Raw genomic sequence first — 20,122 nt, forward strand, 5'->3', positions numbered from 1 at the left:
ACCTTTCTCTACCTGAAGTCAGATATTACAGTACTTATTTAATTTTAAAATAAGCCAAGACCATTTGATGGATCATTTCTTTGGATATTCCATGATACCTGTTGATGCCAGCCAGGTAGCCTCTTCATCTTTCAGTGATTCTCTCTCAGCCTGTGTGTTTGTTCATGAGCCCAGCTAACTTTAGTCATGCGTATGGTATGTTAGAGAAGGGGTCATCAGTTTGATTGGCATGCTGTCAGGCAGGCATTGCCTTCTGTGGTGTATTGCCGCCACTCTGTTTTAGAGGGGCTGAGTTATGTGTGTGTATTGTGTGTGTGTGTACTGTGTGTGTACTGTGTGTGTACTGTGTGGGGTAGTGATGGTAATAGGGGTGAGGAGGAGGGCTGTTGTCAGGACTCGGAGAGCATTCCTTCTTTGCATGTTCTCCATGAGACAGGCGCTCCTCAGCGTGCGCTGGTGCATGACAGTTGCCTTTCATTGCTGTCTTCTCTGTGCTTAACCTCTGACCAGAACCCCCCTCAACCCTCTCTCCGCCCCCCTCGCTCACTCTAACGTGCAGCGTTCTTGGCCCATTCTGAGTGACAGACTTTGGTGCGAGCGGATGGCGAGGAGGTACCGCGTGTGTGTGTGTGTGTGTGTGTGTGTGTGTGTGTGTGTGTGTGTGTGTGTGCGCGCGCGCGCTCGGTGGTACTTGTCATAAGTCCACCACTGTCAGGCCCAACACTGCCTAGCTGCCTGCCTGCCTCTCCATCCAGGTACCATCCCATCACCAGCCAGCCAGACCTCAACCTTTTGTTCAACAGTCCATAATTCTTCCCACCGGTGCTGTCAACCACATGATCATACGTGCATAAAGAAGAGAGCCCCCTGATGGCATCTCATCCCCCTCTCCTCTCTTCTTCTCCTCTCTTCCCATCATAATATAGGCAGATTTCCCTTCCTCTCCTGTTCCTGTCTCTGTGTATTCAGATGAGGCTGACTGGGGGCAGCAGGTCAGATCCACTTGCCTGGGTAAGGACCTGAAGTCAGGGTTGTCTCCTGTGAGATGGAGAGAGAGGGAGGTGGAGGGAGAGAGGTTGTGTCAGTGCTGTTTTGGGCTGTGTGTGTGTGGGGGGTAAATGTGTGTGTGTGTGTGTTTATCAAGGCAGCTAGGGGTGTGTTGTGTGTGTTCAGTTGTCAGCCCTAGTGTCATGCGTGCCCTGGCCCTGTAATGTCAAGGGCAGCCAATGTCATTTGTCTCAGGACCGCTGATGTGGAGGAGTCACACAGACGTCCAGCCTAAACACTGAGGCTCAGCAGTGGCTGAGATCCCATCTATTAGCCTTGTGTTCTGCCACAATAGTCTTATCATTTTATTTCTGGTTTGATCAGTTATGTTGCTGTTTGTTTTTGATAATCTGTGGAGTTTTTGGTTAGATTAGTCCTTCTGTAGCTCATCAGTTTAGTCTAGCTGTTCTCTTTGTATTCTGCCCACATGCTCTCAAAGCAAGCTGTAGCAAAAAAAACTATATTCCTATCTCAATAAACAACGCTTTCTACACGTGTGTGTGTGTGTGTGTGGCCTACTTGTGTGAGTGACAGTGGTACCCATTCCATATGTAAACATTGTGATACAAAGCTTTGCAAAGTTGTTGTTTCCAGGATCACCAGTGAAACACATCATATGACTGGGAGTGTTATCCACCAACACACAGAGAGAGAGGGAGGCTCTTTGTGATGTGAGTGGACCTTCTTAAACACATTGTCATATAGAACGGTAGGGATGGACTGGGATGTAAATGCAGTGACAGTCTAGTGTCATGCCTGACTGACGCTGCGTATGGATTGTATTAATCTAAGTGACTGATTCTCCAGCATGCGACGGCTACCCTGTCCCTAACTCCTCAGGAACAGACAGCCTCTGTCGAGTTATCGCTATTTGTAAGTCCTTCCACTGCACTGGGATGACAATAGGGATTAGTGCCAAGGTTCTTTAAACTGTTTTTTGGGGGGGAGAGGGGGAAAGCTTTCTTATCAGCGGCTACAGGATGCTGCTGCAACCACTTTTCCTTGACTGTCAATTAAAGAAGGGATCATTCACTTCAAGGGTATAAATGTTCTAACACTGGTATTAGGATGGGAAGCTAAGTCTCTGACAGATGTTCTAACTTTAATTCTCTGCTTGTTTTTGTGTCCTTTAATTAATTTATGTATCGTTCTATTCAGAGGTTTTAGATTTTTTTTCTATTTGTGGTAATCTCCGTTGCCATGGTAGTTGCAAAGACGGATTCCGGCTTGTCACTCTGCAGTGTTCTTAGGAGGTTCAATCGGCTAATATATTCAATATCAACATAAATGAAAGGTAAACAGTATGTAATGGTGCGTGTGTTCCTATACCAACTCCACTGCCTGCTGTCTCCTCTCATTCTGCAGGGGAGCTGTCTGTCTCTGATTTGGAGCTTTTAAAGAAAGAGACCCACTATTGAAAGTGTTTGCAGAAAACAAAAAGGGGTGCAGCTTGTAGGCTTATCTCAGTTTTTTGGGTAAACAACAGAAACTAGTTTACTACTTGAGTGTTTAGCTGGAGTATGTGGTTGTTCTAGTGATCAGGTGTGTTAGTGTGTATAGTGCTGACGGTGGTGAAGAGAAGTGAAGTCCCTGTGTTGTATAGCAGAGACCTGGAGCTGTCTGTCACCAGGGGACTCCTCACTATGGGCAGCAGGAGAGAGAAGGAGAATGCTGCTAATGGGCAAACTCTCCTCCGTCTCCCCCTCTCTCTCCCTCTGACAGCTCCTTCCTTTTGTTCTCCCCGCTCCTTCCCTCTGTCCCCCCTCCTCCCTCCTCCTCCCCCCCCCCCTCCTCCTCTCTCTCTCTGCCGGGGATTTGTGACAAGTTTTAGCAGACTGATCAAACGTGGCGGTGACACCTGATTAGGATATAGAACATGTTTACAGTAGCGCGTGCCGAGCGAGGACCCCCAGACAACAAGGGAGACTGACTTCAACCCTAACTAATTAAATCTCCACCTGGGATGCCATCTGTGACAGCCAGCGACGTAGCCGTGCCTCCACTGACTGACTGGAGACTCATGGTTGTTGTATTTATTCATGTCATTCCATACTTCACTGTGACATTTATGGAGGCGGACTGCACTGAATTTGATGGTGTGTGTGTGTGTAGTGGGATGTTGTGGTGGTTTATTTCACCGTCATAGTGGTGTGGTGTTGGTGATGACTCTAGCAGTTTGTCCTACATCTCTAGGTGGCAGTGTTGAGCAGTGGTTAGAGAGGTGGACGTCTGTCCGACCTCACACTAGATAGAACAACACTCTGGTTGTGTCCCAAATGGCACCCTATAGTGCACTACTTCTGACCAGGTCCCATAGAGCTCTGATCAGAGGTAGTGCACTACTTAGGAAGTCAGGGGTTCCATTTGGTGTGTTGTTCTGGTGGGTTACAGTGAATATACTGGACTCCGTTCCCTGGCTGTTTCACTTTAGTGATTAGTGGTTGAATGGGTGTTGTCTTTTAGTAAGTTATTTTAGTCAGACCCTGTTTAGGGATTGCTGAGTATATTGTGACCACATTGCAAAAACATTAAATGTTGTGTGTGTGCCTTGGCTCACCAGAGCTGTGTGTGTGTGTGTGTGTGTGTAAATCAGTGTTAGTGTAAAGGCCATATCCAGCTGGTGAGTGGTACATCAGTCACCTAGTAGTAGCAGAGACGGGCCTGTAATTTGTGGCTTTCTCTCCCCCTTTCCCCTCTCTGCCCCAACCTCTCTCCCCCACCTCTCTCTCTCCCCCACCCAATTGGACCTGACTGGACTGCTGGTCATGCTGTATTACATAGGTTAGATGAAGTAATTATTTCTAGGCCAGTGACTACAAGCCAGATTAATAGTTTTTGAAGCGGCCATAATGGAGGTCTGACCCTGGGGGACATCAGCATTATTTCAGGCTCACCTCCACTCTCATCTCTCTCACCTCTGGGCACGGGGGGGGGGGGGGCTGTGATTTATACCTCCACTAATGATGGGAGGGGATGGCCCATAGCTACTAAACACAGCCATAGACACATATCTGTTTCTCCAACACAACAAACACAGCGTAGCAGCCAAGACCAACAGCAGGGCTAGAAACAATCACCATACTACTGGAGATGGATAGCTAGAGAGAGAGAGATGGATAGTTAGAGAGAGAGATGGATAGTTAGAGAGAGAGATGGATAGCTAGAGAGAGAGATGGAGAGAGCACACTCTGGACAAGTATTGGTTTTGGAGAAAGTACAGGTCAGTAACACCATATGATGTCAACTATGTACAGTAACTATGTCCCACATCATTGCTTTACACAATTATCGTCCACGTCAACATCCATGGCTCAGTGTCACCCTTGATGTTGATGTGATTGTAACCTTTGGATAACCTAAAATCATAGCAGTTGGATATAGTGATTTTTTTATTTGGCAAATTGACTTGCACGTTCTTGCAAAGTAGGTTAGTGATATTGGGTCCCTAGTCTAATTTTTGGCATTGGTGGCAGTAGATCTTTCTTAGCGTTGACCGTGTTGGACTGTGCCATAGGTAGCTAGGCCCGTGACAGAGCTGTCTCAGTCCAGATGGGTCCTCCTGTCTGGGCTGTTTTCTGGGGCAGACACCCTCTCCTCTGGAGCCTGGAGGACCGTCACTTGACTGGACGAGCCACATGGTTTTCACTAGGTGGCACTTGGACATCACCATATGGGATGCTGGCTCGCCGACACCCCTCCCTCCCTCCCTCCTTCCCTCCCCTCTCTGTTAAGTACACTTCAGATGTCAAGAGTGTTTTATTTGGATTGGAGGAGGCCAGTGTCTAATGTATTCACCTCCATCTCTGCCAGATGTTAAATGCCCCAGAACATGATCTCCTCAGGCTCCGCCCTGTTAACCTCTCTGATTGGCTCTAATAATTAGCAGGAGTGCGAACAGTAACCACGGTGATATCTCCCTCTTCCCTCAGACCAGTGTGGGTGGAGGTGGGGGGGAAGTTGGGAACAGCCAACATCTTCTAGTACGTGACCGAGTCCCATTTTACTTTCTGTCTCAGGCTAGGCTAAATGAGTTGGGTCTTACCCACACTGTCACGAGCTCATCAGCACCAACCATGCCCCCGGAGCTCATCAGTACCAACCATTCCGAAGGAGCTCATCAGTACCAACCATTCCCCTGGAGCTCATCAGCACCAACCATTCCCCTGGAGCTCATCAGCACCAACCATGCCCCCGGAGCTCATCAGCACCAACCATGCCCCCGGAGCTCATCAGCACCAACCATGCCCCCGGAGCTCATCAGCACCAACCATGCCCCCGGAGCTCATCAGCACCAACCATGCCCCCGAAGCTCATCAGCACCAACCATGCCCCCGAAGCTCATCAGCACCAACCATGCCCCCGGAGCTCATCAGCACCAACCATTCGCCTGGAGCTCATCAGAACCTACCATTCACCTGGAGCTCATCAGCACCAACCATGCCCCCGAAGCTCATCAGCACCAACCATGCCCCCGAAGCTCATCAGCACCAACCATTCGCCTGGAGCTCATCAGAACCAACCATTCACCTGGAGCTCATCAGAACCAACCACTCACCTGGAGCTCATCAGAACCAACCACTCACCTGGAGCTCATCAGAACCAACCACTCACCTGGAGCTCATCAGCACCAACCATTCACCTGGAGCTCATCAGTATCAACCACTCACCTGGAGCTCATCAGAACCAACCATTCACCTGGAGCTCATCAGTATCAACCACTCACCTGGAGCTCATCAGAACCAACCATTCACCTGGAGCTCATCAGTACCAACCATTCACCTGGAGCTCATCAGTACCAACCATTCACCTGGAGTTCATCAGAACCAACCATTCAGCTGGAGCTCATCAGTATCAACCGCTCACCTGGAGCTCATCAGTACCAACCGTTCACCTGGAGCTCATCAGTACCAACCACTCACCTGGAGCTCATCAGTATCAACCACTCACCTGGAGCTCATCAGAACCAACCACTCACCTGGAGCTCATCAGTACCAACCATTCACCTGGAGCTCATCAGTATCAACCATTCACCTGGAGCTGGAGCTCATCAGTACCAACCATTCACCTGGAGCTCATCAGTACCAACCACTCACCTGGAGCTCATCAGCACCAACCATTCACCTGGCAGCACCAACCATTCACCTGGAGCTCATCAGAACCAACCACTCACCTGGAGCTCATCAGTACCAACAATTCACCTGGAGCTCATCAGTATCAACCATTCACCTGGAGCTGGAGCTCATCCGCACCAACCATTCACCTGGAGCTCATCAGTACCAACCACTCACCTGGAGCTCATCAGCACCAACCATTCTCCTGGCAGCACCAACCATTCACCTGGAGCTCATCAGTACCAACCATTCACCTGGAGCTCATCAGTAATATTCAGTACCACCACTGCTTTCTTTTCTACTGGCTTCATATTAACCCTCCAGTCCACTTAAAGCCATGCATGCAGCAGGCTGTCCCCCCAGGGTTTGGAAACGTCCGGTCTGTTAATCTGTCACCATCCAGGCTACTAGGAAGAGTGTAAAGAGGATTAAGACGTTCAATTCCTGGTTGAATATTATCCTTGGTTCACAATGAGTGAAGGAAGGAAAATAAGTAAACAGTGAATAGGAATGGATGGGATGGCTTGAGAAGAAAACTAAAATGCCTTCTGCTGCCATATATTTTAGGATCTGTCTAATGCCATTATAGACTATTAATCTTGTGGTGGACTCCAGGAAGACAGTCAAAAACCATGTACATTTTCCGAAATAATATCTGTCCGGTAATTCAATAGCAATCTGAGTCTTAATCGTTAAGTTGAGACAAATAGGTTACATTTGTTCTGTTGTTGTAGGGATTCAGTAACAACACTGAATCACTTACTAAGAAGTGTTCTTGTCTGTCCCTTTAGTCTCAGATATTAGTAACATACTGTTCCAGTACATAGTGGTTAGTAAAGGAAATAGAAAGGAAACATGCTTGTTTTTCACTAAATGGATTCTAGCTAATACGATGCCATTTCAGATGTCACAATCAGCCCTGTTTTACCCTGATTTAGCCCTAGTCTCCATCTGGATTGTAAATCATCTTAATCCCCAGTGAAGCTGCAGACAGGCAGCAGATCATCTAGACTAGATCCTTAAGGACAGGGAAGGGGACTAGCTGCCATCTGAAGGGGTTGATCAGCTTGTGCTGTTAACACTGTGGATGGAACACAGAGCTGGCTCTTTACTCTGTCGTACACTGGTTTCTGGATTAGCAACACAAGCCACTTCCACTGTGATCAGTCACTCACACACACAGACACTCGGAATGACTGAAATCCTCTCAACATCACCCATCTGTTTCTCTCACTCTATCAGAATTAGGACAATTATTGACAGTGAGCTAGAACAAGTAGTCTATTGATATTTGCTCTATTATGGTTTAGATATTGTCCATAATAAAGATATGAACACATTGTATTGTCTTAACTGGAGGAGACAGTGTTTAGGTATCTTACTGACCAATTCCCTGAGCAGGCCCAGGCCCCGTGGCTGACTTCTGTTGACCTGTGTCCTGTTAAGGAGCTACATTGTGTGACCAGTGGGCCATGCTGCTACCTTCCACAGCAGAGATGTTTCTCTAACTGTTATTGAACTGTTTATTGTCAGAGATCTTCAGTCTCTGTCTCTCAGTCTGAGAACAAAACATCCAGTTCAGGTGTGACCAGACAGACAGACCGTCCTCCAGGAGGAGGGAGCAGGAGGCTGAGTACTGGCCGGCTGGGCCCCAGCAGCGGGACACCCTCTGGGGCAGAGTATTTAACGCTCCACCTGCTTATCGATCCTGTCCTCCAGGCCGAGTGATGGGCGCGTCAGCGGACACAGGGGAGGGGGCAGAGGGGGGCATGCAGCCTCAGCCATCCCAGCCCGGCTTGGGTCTGTCCTTGACACTGCCCGTGGGACAGGCCTGGAGGACGCCTTGGCCCCGCTTCTAGCCCTCAGTCTCCCCCGGGCCGCCTGCACTTTGCAGAGCCATATTGATTTTGTGGCGGGGCAGAGAAGTGTGGCGAGAGAGAGAGAGAGAGAGAGAGAGAGAGAGAGAGAGAGAGAGAGAGAGAGAGAGAGAGAGAGAGAGAGAGAGAGAGAGAGAGAGAGAGAGAGAGAGAGAGAGAGAGAGAGAGAGAGAGAGAGAGAGAGAGAGAGAGAGAGAGAGAGAGAGAGAGAGAGAGAGAGAGAGAGAGAGAGAGAGATGAGAGAGAGAGAGAGAGAGAGAGAGAGAGAGAGAGAGAGAGAGAGAGAGAGAGAGAGAGAGAGAGAGAGAGAGAGAGAGAGAGAGAGAGAGAGAGAGAGAGAGAGAGAGAGAGAGAGAGAGAGAGAGAGAGAGAGAGAGAACTGACTTCTCCTTGACTCCACATCAGGACGCGACAAGGCTGTCAGAACAACTTGATGGCCCCAGCGCACCCTGCTGAAAACTGCTAATCACAGTCTTTCAATCAATGCTCTCCTTCCCCTCCCTCCGTCCCTCGTTCCATCACCTCTCTCCCAACAAACTGGCCTGTGTCTGAATACCTAGGGAATGTGTGTCAGTGTTAAAATGGTCCATTCTGCCTGGAAAACAGCTGACCTCATGAAACCATGTTGTCATTTGTAGGTGAAAACTAAAAAGCTTTCTCTATCGACATAATCCTAATGGAAGTGTTATGGCCTGCCCACAAAATAACAATTAAAGTCAAAGTGGCTAACACCCTTTACTTTTCTGCTTATGTAAGGTAGGGCAGACCTCTTAAATATCTGCTCTGGTCTCCTCTCTCTCTCTCTCCCTCTCTCACTCTCTCTCCTCTCCAGATTGACACGTTGGGTAAAGGTCATGGAAACATCTTTTTCTTCTTCTAGGTGTAGATGAGTGTGAAATAGATGTTGACACGTGGACATTGAAAAGCACTTGAATGGACAGGCCTTGTATGTGCCAAGATGTCAGTGTCTAGGCTTACCCCAGTGTATGTGTAAATACTTTGGGGTGATTCATCTTTCTCTCTTTCTTTCTCTCTTTTGCTTTCTCCTAACGCCTGACAGGGTTACACCTGCCCATGGCTGCGTCACGGATTGGGTTTAACACTGTGAGAGAGAACAGAGGGCTAATTGAATGGCTGTTTAAACTACTTTGACTGTCTTCCATAAAGTACTTGTCATTGTGTGTGGGTGTGTATACTTTTCTGAACATCAACCAGTATGATTGTCTATAGTTGTGTGTGTGTGTGTGTGTGTGTGTGTGTGTGTGTGTGTGTGTGAGATGGAGACTACGGAGTTGAGCTGCTGAGGGAGGACACAGATGAAGATACATGTTGGTGATCAGCTTTTCTTCTTGGGCAGGAGGAGCATCGAGGCTCATCATATTCTAGCTGTGCACTATTGCAATACTTTTTGACATATTCAATAGAAAAACTATATTTGACACCTATTTACTACATGAGCAGTGACCACCTGATCAGAATGTAACCAGCTAGTTCTCCAACCAGACAGATGAATATGCATCCCCACCTCCTGGTCCAGTGTGTGGGTGTGGGGTTACACATTATTACTGCCCTGTGTGGCCTGGTTCTCAGGTCACTCTACAGATGTTCCAATCAGTTAACCATTCATTACACTGTTCAGTCACTTATCACTTACCTCCCATCCACCTCCATAACCATTACAGTGACCGCTGACCAGTGTGTGGGATTCTGAGAATGCATTATGCCTCGATTTGTCGGAAACAAAATGTCAAAAGGCAGTTAAAGTTTTGCTTTTCTTTGAATGGATAGTGCTTATTATGTCCCGGGGCCTAAATGTCAGTTAAAATAACCATGTAGCCTGGGGGGGGGGGGGGAGGGACAGTGTCAGTGTGCAAGGAAGTGTGTGTGATGGCACCTAGGTGATGTGTGATCTCACTGTGGTTCGAAGCAGTCAGAGACATGCCCTGTGTATGAGGTAGCTACGTGCTGTTTGTCACCGAGGTGGAGGGAGTGAAGGTGCCTGGGGGATGGAGGTCCATGGGGCTGGGGCGTGGAGGACCTGGGGTGTGGAGGTCCGTGGGGCTGGGGCGTGGAGGTCCAGGGGGCTGGGGCGTGGAGGTCCAGGGGGCTGGGGCGTGGAGGTCCAGGGGGCTGGGGCGTGGAGGTCCAGGGGGCTGGGGCGTGGAGGTCCAGGGGGCTGGGGCGTGGAGGATCTGGGGGGAGGAGGTCCAGGGGGCTGGGGCGTGGAGGTCCAGGGGGCTGGGGCGTGGAGGTCCAGGGGGCTGGGGCGTGGAGGATCTGGGGGGAGGAGGTCCAGGGGGCAGGGGCGTGGAGGATCTGGGGCGTGGAGGTCCAGGGGGCTGGGGCGTGGAGGATCTGGGGGGGTGGAGGTCCAGGGGGCTGGGGCGTGGAGGGCCTGGGGGGGGTGGAGGTCCAGGGGGCGGGGGGGGTGGCGGTCCGATGGGGCTGGGGGGAGGAGGTCCAGGGGGCTGAGGCGTGGAGGGCCTGGGGGAGTGGAGGTCCAGGGGGCTGGGGCGTGGAGGGCCTGGGGGGGGTGGAGGTCCATGGGGCTGGGGGGAGGAGGTCCAGGGGGCTGAGGCGTGGAGGGCCTGGGGGGGTGGAGGTCCAGGGGGCTGGGGCGTGGAGGGCCTGGGGGGGTGGAGGTCCAGGGGGCGGGGGGGGTGGCGGTCCGATGGGGCTGGGGGGAGGAGGTCCAGGGGGCTGAGGCGTGGAGGGCCTGGGGGGGTGGAGGTCCAGGGGGCTGGGGCGTGGAGGGCCTGGGGGGGGTGGAGGTCCATGGGGCTGGGGGGAGGAGGTCCAGGGGGCTGAGGCGTGGAGGGCCTGGGGGGGTGGAGGTCCAGGGGGCTGGAGCGTGGAGGGCCTGGGGGGGTGGAGGTCCAGGGGGCGGGGGGGGTGGCGGTCCGACGGCTACCCGCTCCTTACTGCTCACAGCAGGCTTGTTGACTCAGGTGTGAACCTTGTCCGTTTGGTCTCTCTCTTCAACCCTCGCCTCCCCCGGTCCGAAGTGGGCACTCCCTGGCCTTCCTGCCATCCTCCTTGCCACTGGCCGCCCCACACCCACTCCTCACATTCTGCGAACGGGTGCCAAATGAAAACGGGGCGGAAGCGCATTTGATGTCTTCGCCTGTCTCCCTGTTTGAGGCTGATGTTCTTCAGGAAACTGATTCACCGTCACTTTTGCAGGAGGAGACCATTTTCTGAAATCGGTGTCACACAAGTACCAATTGTTTGCTTCCTAAACAAAGCGCTCTATTAGGCAGCTAACTCTCAATGCGTCATCGTGGGGATGAGAGGGGGCTGGGGTTGGTTGAGGGATTTTTGTCTGTTAAAGTTTAAACTCCCCAGGGCTCTCAGTAGAACGCCGTCTCCTGGCTGGAGGTCTGGTTCCACCTCCACCCTAACTTTGGTTCTGATTGTTACAGCATAGCAACCCGAGTCAAAACCAGTCCTTTGGGACCCAGGGTTCCTCAGGGTTATGCTGGACCCATGGGGGTAGTCCTCAGACAAACCACCCTCTCAGAGGAAACACGCTCTACTCCACCACCACCAGCAATTCTGATGTCGACACGTTATTTTCTTAGTTATTTTGAGCCATAATGATCTAAGCACTGGACATTAATCTACTCATTTTAAGTGTAAAAAATAAAAAATACCAGCTGTTTGATTTCCTTCTCATGTCCAGATCTGAGAGAACAGACCCCCTATTTATGTGATAAACAGTCTGGCCAAGGGGATTTTAATCCCGTCAACAGAGAGAGATTAAGAGCAGCATCAGATATATCACTCAGAACAGACGACTGGCATGGTTACAGCAAATCATCCATGTCATTGTTTTTATGGGATTGGTAATCTGGTTTCTTATGCTGGGTGGAAAAGCAGCATCTCTAACTGACAGAGAGACTGCTCTGATATACAGGGAGATGGGAGGAGATGAGAGCAGAGGAGAGACAAGAGAAGAGAGGAGGAAATGAGAGCCCATCTGCTACAGAGGGCTGGGGTTGTCTTTTTTTCCTGTGGAATTTCTGAGTGGCTTGATGTATTCGACATGTGCGTGACAGCCCGGTTGTGTGCGATTGGAGCTGAGGCAGTGTGCTATCCAGCCTAGTTGTGTGTGTGTGTGTGTGTGTGTGTGTGTGTGTGTGTGTGTGTGTGTGTGTGTGTGTGTGCCTGCATGCACAGGGCAATGTGCTCTAAGGTCAAGTTGGCAACGGCCTACCAACCAGCCTTGTACACACATACATACAGCAACAACACACACTGGTTACACACACAGGAAACACCCTACACTGCCCCCTTACTCATGCTCACACATCACACAGAAACACCCCCACACTGGACACACACACAGGTTTAATATCCTGAAGGTTCTGCAGGAATTTGACACCAATGAATGTGTGTCAGTTTGTCAGTTTTCCTCCTCTGCTCTTCTTCCTGGCCCTTTGAACACAGACTGGCCATGAATAGTGTATGTTGTTTTGTGTTGTAGATTCACTCTGTCTGTGGACCAGTTTTCCTCTCCTTTTGTTTGTTCCACTCTAAATAGAATAACTTAGAGTGCCGGGCTGTCTGGAAGCCCATGTGCATCCTGTTTGTGTTGTTGTTTGTGTTAGTGTTATTGTTGTTAGTGTTGTTGATGGTGGTGTTGTTGGTGTTGTTGGTGTTTGGTGGTTTTGGTGTAGTTGGTGGTGGTGGTGGTGTAGGTGGTGGTGTTGTTGGTGTTTGGTGTTGTAGTTGATGGTGGGGGTGTTGGTGGTGTTGTAGTTGGTGTTGCTGCTGGTGGTGGTGTTATTGGTGTTTGGTGGTGGTGGGGCGTTTGGTGGTGGTGGTGTTGTAGTTGGTGGTGGTGGTGGTGTTGTTGGTGTAGTTGTTGGTGTTTGGTGGTGTTGTAGTTAATGTTGGTGGTGTTGTTGGTGGTGGTGTTGTTGGTGTAGTTGGTGGTGGTGTTGTTGGTGTTTGGTGGTGTTGTAGTTGGTGGTGGTGGTGGTGTTGTTGGTGTAGTTGTTGGTGTTTGGTGGTGTTGTAGTTAATGTTGGTGGTGTTGTTGGTGGTGGTGGTGTTGTTGATGGTGGTGTTGGTGGTGTAGTTGGTGGTGTTTGGTGGTGTTGTAGTTAATGTTGGTGGTGTTGTTGGTGGTGGTGATGTTGATGGTGGTGTTGGTGGTGTAGTTGGTGGTGGTGTTGTTGGTGTGTGGTGGTGTTGTTGGTCTTTGGTGGTGTTGTAGTTGGTGGTGGTGTTGTTGGTGTTTGGTGTTGTAGTTGTTGGTGTTTGGTGGTGTTGTAGTTGATGGTGGGGTGTTTGGTGGTATTGTAGTTGATGGTGTTGTTGTTGGTGTTTGGTGGTGTTGTAGTTGTTGGTGTTTGGTGTTGTTGGTGGTGGTGTTGTTGGTGTTTGGTGGTGTTGTTGGTGGTGGTGGTGGTGTTGGTGTAGTTGTTGGTGTTGTTAGTGTTTGATGGTGTTGTAGTTGATCTACACCGTTGATGGTGTTGTTGTTGGTGTTTGGTGGTGTTGTAATTGTTGGTGTTTGGTGGTGTTGTAGTTGATGGTGGTGTTGTTGGTGTTTGGTGGTGTTGTAATTGTTGGTGTTTGGTGGTGTTGTAATTGTTGGTGTTTGGTGGTATTGTAGTTGATGGTGTTGTTGTTGGTGTTTGGTGGTGTTGTAGTTGTTGGTGTTTGGTGTTGTTGGTGGTGGTGTTGTTGGTGTTTGGTGGGGTTGTTGGTGGTGGTGGTGTTGTTGGTGTAGTTGTTGGTGTTGTTAGTGTTTGATGGTGTTGTAGTTGATCTACACCGTTGATGGTGTTGTTGTTGGTGTTTGGTGGTGTTGTAATTGTTGGTGTTTGGTGGTGTTGTAGTTGATGGTGGTGTTGTTGGTGTTTGGTGGTGTTGTAATTGTTGGTGTTTGGTGGTGTTGTAGTTGGTGGTGGGAGTGTTGTTGGTGTTTGGTGTTGTAGTTGATGGTGGGGGTGTCGTTGGTGGTGTTGTAGTTGGTGGGGGTGGTGTTGTTGGTGTTTGGTGGTGTTGTAGTTGATGGTGGGGGTGTCGTTGGTGGTGTTGTTGGTGTTTGGTGGTGTTGTAGTTGATGGTGGTGTAGTTGTTGGTGGTGATGATGGTGTTGGTGTTGGTGTTTGGTGGGGATGATTTGGTGGTGGTGTTGTTGTTGATGGTGGTGTTGTTGGTGTTTGGTGGTGTTGTAGTTGGTGGTGGGAGTGTTGTTGGTGTTTGGTGTTGTAGTTGATGGTGGGGGTGTCGTTGGTGGTGTTGTAGTTGGTGGGGGTGGTGTTGTTGGTGTTTGGTGGTGTTGTAGTTGATGGTGGGGGTGTCGTTGGTGGTGTTGTTGGTGTTTGGTGGTGTTGTAGTTGATGGTGGTGTAGTTGTTGGTGGTGATGATGGTGTTGGTGTTGGTGTTTGGTGGGGATGATTTGGTGGTGGTGTTGTTGTTGATGGTGGTGTTGTTGGTGTTTGGTGGTGTTGTAGTTGATGGTGGTGGTGTTGGTGTTTGGTGGTGTTGGTGTTGATGTTGGTGTTCTTTAGCCTGCAGATAAGCTGTAGCCCCCTGAAGGGAAATCTACTCACACCATAGAGCTAATAGGTTCTCCGTCTCCCATACTGAGATTTCACCTTTTCCTCTCTCTATTCATGCACATACTTTTTCTGTTTGTCCTCTTTTTGATCCAGCCCTCTTTTGAGTCATTCAGGACACAACCTTTTTAAGCATACACTTTAATGTTCTTAACAGGACATTTTATTTCACTCTAAAAGTCAGGACATATTTTGGCGGTCGGGACTCTCGCATTCCCCCGCGTCCCGCATGAGGTCTCTGGCATTATTAGGCCGGCAGAAATGTGAAACCCATGTAGTAAATGTCTGGGAATATATACGAGGCCTGCTGTCCTTAAACCTCACAGCCTTCACTCAGCTTGCTCACTGCTGATGCGGGGAAGCTGTGCGGCAAGGGGCGAGGCGAAGCGTTCACACCGGTGTCCACAGCACATTTAAAGGTTTAAAGGCAGGAGCGGGTCACTGACATGGCACTCTCGCCCGCCGGCTCTCAGCCAGCCCGTGGCTGACGGGTGTGGGGTGTGGGGTGTGTGCACCTGTGGGGCTGTGGGGAGAGAATAAAGGACGGAGGGACGCAGACGGCAGAGATGGATGGAGGGAGGTGAGGGGAGGAGGTGAGGGGAGGGTTCGGCACTTGTGAAATTTATTTGGGTATCGCAGTTTTACGCTGGTTGCCATTGGATTTACAGGTCGGAATGGAATGTGAGCCAATGAAAGGGCTTTGATCCTTCCACCAGGTTGGGTCTTTATAGGAGGGAGCCAGTACGCAGAACGCAGCAGGGCATTCTTTATAAGGTTGTGAGGAACCCCACTGCAGAACCCAGAAATCATAAAAATGTGAGACGACAATGAAGCTAGGGGACTATGGGATGGTCATTGGATATCATCTGGGGAGGTTGAATTAAATGGGACGCTGATGCTTCACAGTCTCAGTTTAAATGTAGGCTAATTACATTTACATTACATTTAAGTCATTTAGCAGAGGCTAATTAGGCTAATTCATTCGTCAACTCCCAAAACCCTGATTTAATCTGTTCTCTTCTATCGTACATGTCATTACCTGTAAATTCATCATGACGTGTGCATCTTTGCTGACCTTTGTGTACTGACCTGTGTCTGGTCTCCTCTTCTCCAGAGGCGCAGGCTGCTGCACGAGCTTGGAGACCAGCGCATCCCCTACCTCGGGCCCTCAGACCATGGCTTCCAACAGCTGGTGAGTCAGTCAGTCAGGCTGGTCCAGAGTCCAGACCACTGTTGACCTTCTGTCATCCCACTGCCTTTGGTACTAGTCCAGACCTTCTGTCATCCCACTGCCATTGGTACTAGTCCAGACCTTCTGTCATCCCACTGCCATTGGTACTAGTCCAGACCTTCTGTCATCCCATTGCCATTGGTACTAGTCCAGACCTTCTTTCATCCCATTGCCATTGGTACTAGTCCAGACCTTCTGTCATCCCACTGCCTTTGGTACTAGTCCAGACCTTCTGTCATCCCACTGCCATTGGTACTAGTCCAGACCTTCTGTCATCCCACTGCCGTTGGTACTAGTCCAGACCTTCTGTCATCCCACTGCCATTGCTACTAGTCCAGACCTTCTGTCAACCCACTGCCTTTGGTACTAGTCCAGACCTTCTGTCATCCCACTGCCATTGGTACTAGTCCAGACCTTCTGTCATCCCACTGCCATTGCTACTAGTCCAGACCTTCTGTCAACCCACTGCCTTTGGTACTAGTCCAGACTTTCTGTCATCCCACTGCCATTGATACTAGTCCAGACCTTCTGTCATCCCACTGCCATTGCTACTAGTCCAGACCTTCTGTCAACCCACTGCCTTTGGTACTAGTCCAGACCTTCTGTCATCCCACTGCCATTGGTACTAGTCCAGACCTTCTGTCATCCCACTGCCATTGGTACTAGTCCAGACCTTCTGTCATCCCACTGCCGTTGGTACTAGTCCAGACCTTCTGTCATCCCACTGCCGTTGGTACTAGTCCAGACCTTCTGTCATCCCACTGCCATTGGTACTAGTCCAGACCTTCTGTCATCCCACTGCCGTTGGTACTAGTCCAGACCTTCTGTCATCCCACTGCCGTTGGTACTAGTCCAGACCTTCTGTCATCCCATTGCCATTGGTACTAGTCCAGACCTTCTGTCATCCCACTGCCATTGGTACTAGTCCAGACCTTCTGTCATCCCACTGCCGTTGGTACTAGTCCAGACCTTCTGTCATCCCACTGCCATTGGTACTAGTCCAGACCTTCTGTCATCCCACTGCCATTGGTACTAGTCCAGACCTTCTGTCATCCCACTGCCATTGGTACTAGTCCAGACCTTCTGTCATCCCACTGCCATTGGTACTAGTCCAGACCTGTCATCCCACTGCCATTGGTACTAGTCCATACCAAATCCTTATGTCTATCCCACTGCACACAGAGGACTCATCACTTGGAAAGATACTTAGCTCATAGGCAGAACCATAGAATTAGAAGGAACAATGGCTAGTTATACAATATTTATGTTGGCTGTTTGGTCTGTGTACTTGTTCACCATCAATTGTTTCTGGAGACAGAGATAACTTAACTCATAGCAGGCAGAACAACAGCTAATTGATCTGTGTTTGTTTGTGTTCCAGTGGGAGACTAGCTATTCTGGCCTGGCTCTGCGGCGGTCCTGCTCCCTGCCTGAGGAGCTCCATGGTCGGGTGGAGGCTGCTCTGCTCACCCTGCGGCAGAGGGGCTGTTTCCTGAGGGACCTGGTGAAGGTGAGGGACCGAGACGTCTTCACCGCCGTGTCCCGGGTGCTGCTGGGTCAGCCAGGAACCACCTACCGCTACCTGGACACGCGGCTCTTCACCATCCCCTGGCACACAGACGAGCAGAGAGGGACCTGCTGCGACCCAGACCTCAGTGCCGCCTGCAAAGCACTCTGGGAGCTCAACTGCTTCTTCTGCTCTGATGTCGGAGACAGGAAGGAGGGGGATGTTTTCAAGCAGTGCAGGAAAGAGTTCGTTGGTGCTATAGAGTCTAAACCCAGTGTAGAAGGAGACACGGAGTCTAAAGATAGCGAGGAGTCCAAACCCAGTGACGATGGAGGAGACTCGGAGTCCAAGCAGAGTGAGGAGGGAGAGACTGAGTCAAAGCACAGTGACGATTGGGACATAGAGTCAAAACACAGTGAAGAAGAAGAAGGCCCATCGTCCAAACAGGATGCAGCGTGGGAGTCAAGACACGGCGACGAGATGGGAGACATGAAGACTAAACAAACTGAACTGGGTAGTCCAACGGGGTCAAAACAACACAGTGAGGAAAAACACACAGACTGGAAGCATAGGCCAGCTGGCAGCACAGAGACAGAGACCACAGGTCTAGGCCCTCAGGAGAAGCCTGTGGCTGAGCTAAAACACAGTCTCTCTGGGTACCACATTGAAGATGAGGAGGATGAAGACCAGCAGAGTGGCCAGGGATGCTCTAACCTCAACCCTGCTAAGACATCCTGTCCTGGCCCGGCCCAGTTCAACGTCACCCTGCTCAACTACATGGACCCAGCAGCAATGAGCCAGCTGAAAGAAGAGCCGTATTATGGGATGGGCAAGATGGCTGTGGGCTGGCACCATGATGAGAACCTGGTCAGCCTATCACCTGTGGCTGTCTACAGCTACAGCTGTCATGACGACGACAAAGGTGAGGGTCAAAGGTCATAAAGTATAGTTGTTGTATATCACTGTCAGTAGTGGTGGATCCCTGTCAAACTAGACCCAAACTTCCTCAAAAACACCCTTCAGTCTCACTTGTTATCCCATTTTTATCACTCCACCTACAACCCCTTAGAAGTAGCTATTTTCTTCTCCACTGTGATGTCATTTTGAGCTACTATCTCTATCAGATGCAGCTAACAGCTAACGTTGTGTATGTGGCCCTACAGCAGCTCACTTCCAACAGCTATACAGCATTTATCTCAGACACGGCCTCCAGTGAGCCAGCCATCAGATCTATCAGCCTGATAGTGTCAGGGCATCACGGGCTGCCTCTGTTCTGTTCTGACAGGCTGGGATGCCTTATCGCTAGCAGGGCCAGGGAGTGAGGGAGGATCATCAACACACTCTCTGGGACACATTCAGGGGCTAAACACATGCTGAACGGCACACTACAAAACTCCAACAACTCGCCCAGCCTTATCGCTCAACGATCTGATCTAAGTCATTTCCTCCAGAAATGATCAATGTGTAATTATCTGATATGGAATAATGAGTGTCTGCTTTGATTGCTGGTTCTAGACTGTACAGCAGTATTGAGGCAGTGTTTAGCCTAGATGTTCTATCATAGTGGGTCTCGGCCTGATTTTATAGGGCTGATATGAGTGTATCATTTTTGATTGAGTTCATTGCTATTGAATCAGTGATCGTCTAACAAAACTCTGATTGATCGAACATGATCATAATTTAAAATCAAATATTTATTCTGTTTTACTACCAAGGTGCACATTCCCCTTTTCACATGACAATACAGTGCACAACCCATATCTCAGCCGCCTTTGCAGCGGGCCGACATCATTTCAGAGGGATTGGCTAAACAGAACCACCTGCTGTAGAGTAAAAGTCTGTGGAGATGATTTGTTCTGACCCATCTGACCCTTGACCCCTGGGAACGCTGGCTTCAAACAGCACAGGACCGACCGGCCGGGGCTGTAGTCTAGGTAGACTGTTCTATCTGCAGCTGTGCCTTTCCTTTGTAGGCCAAACTGACCCCATAGCACCAGACTTCACAGGCAAACCTGACAAAAGCTTAGCAGCACTGCTCGCTAACCCCGCTGTGCATTACTCAAGAAATGCTATGTTCACTTTGGGCCAGATCGTTCTGAATTCTCCCAGAACCACAGAGATGGAATTGTTACCATGCGGAATGTTGTTTTTTTACGAGGGGGCCCATGTTTTTTACATTGTTCTCGGCTGCGCCGCAGACAAGCCACTCTCTCTTTCTCAACTCAATAATTGAGCTGTTTTGCATCCCACAGTCTGGTACGTACAGTAACCAGTAACCATCTAAGCATGTTTATTTGCACGACACCTGTCTTTCTTTGACACGCTTACTTTTCATGTCAGGTCTGGGAGAAGTCTAGTATTTGTCTCTTTTTCCCAAGGCTCTGTCTCTGGTGTTTCAGAATGGTTTTATTTAGGGTCACCCAGCTGCTCTGATCCGGAGGTATCTGGCTTGGCGGCGGAGTGTTTTCCGGCTGGAAAGACCACAATGCTCTTTACTCCAGCTCCAACACCATTCCCATCCTGGGTCCTTTAGGAGCAGTGTCATTAACAGCTCTCTCAGAAAGCATTGGCTGGAAATTAAGTTACTATTTATCCTCTGCTGAGCAAAGGAAAAGGCCTGATTTGCCGTGGGGCTGAGAGAGGTCCAGGAAGACGTTAGTATTGATTTATGCTGAAGGGTGTGGACCTAACAGGGGCTGGGTAGATCTCGTTTTCTCACCGTGCCTCGGATGGAGGACAGACAGGGAGAGGCTGGGGGAGAGGCTCAGAGACT

General features: G+C 49.9%; 1 protein-coding gene across 2 annotated transcripts in view; it reads left to right on the forward strand.

Moving 5' to 3' along the window:
• LOC106587580 (alpha-ketoglutarate-dependent dioxygenase FTO) overlaps positions 1–20,122 on the forward strand; it is a 164,008-nt gene that overhangs the window by 6,967 nt on the left and 136,919 nt on the right. For both annotated transcript variants that reach the window (XM_045689310.2, XM_045689311.2), the window contains exons 2-3: positions 15,726–15,803; positions 17,224–18,271. In XM_045689310.2, coding sequence (XP_045545266.2) covers positions 15,726–15,803; positions 17,224–18,271 — 1,126 coding nt within the window. The remainder of the gene's footprint in view (positions 1–15,725; positions 15,804–17,223; positions 18,272–20,122) is intronic.

Source organism: Salmo salar, chromosome 11, assembly GCF_965601325.2.
Source record: "Salmo salar chromosome 11, fSalSal1, whole genome shotgun sequence".
Lineage (NCBI taxonomy): Eukaryota > Metazoa > Chordata > Actinopteri > Salmoniformes > Salmonidae > Salmo > Salmo salar.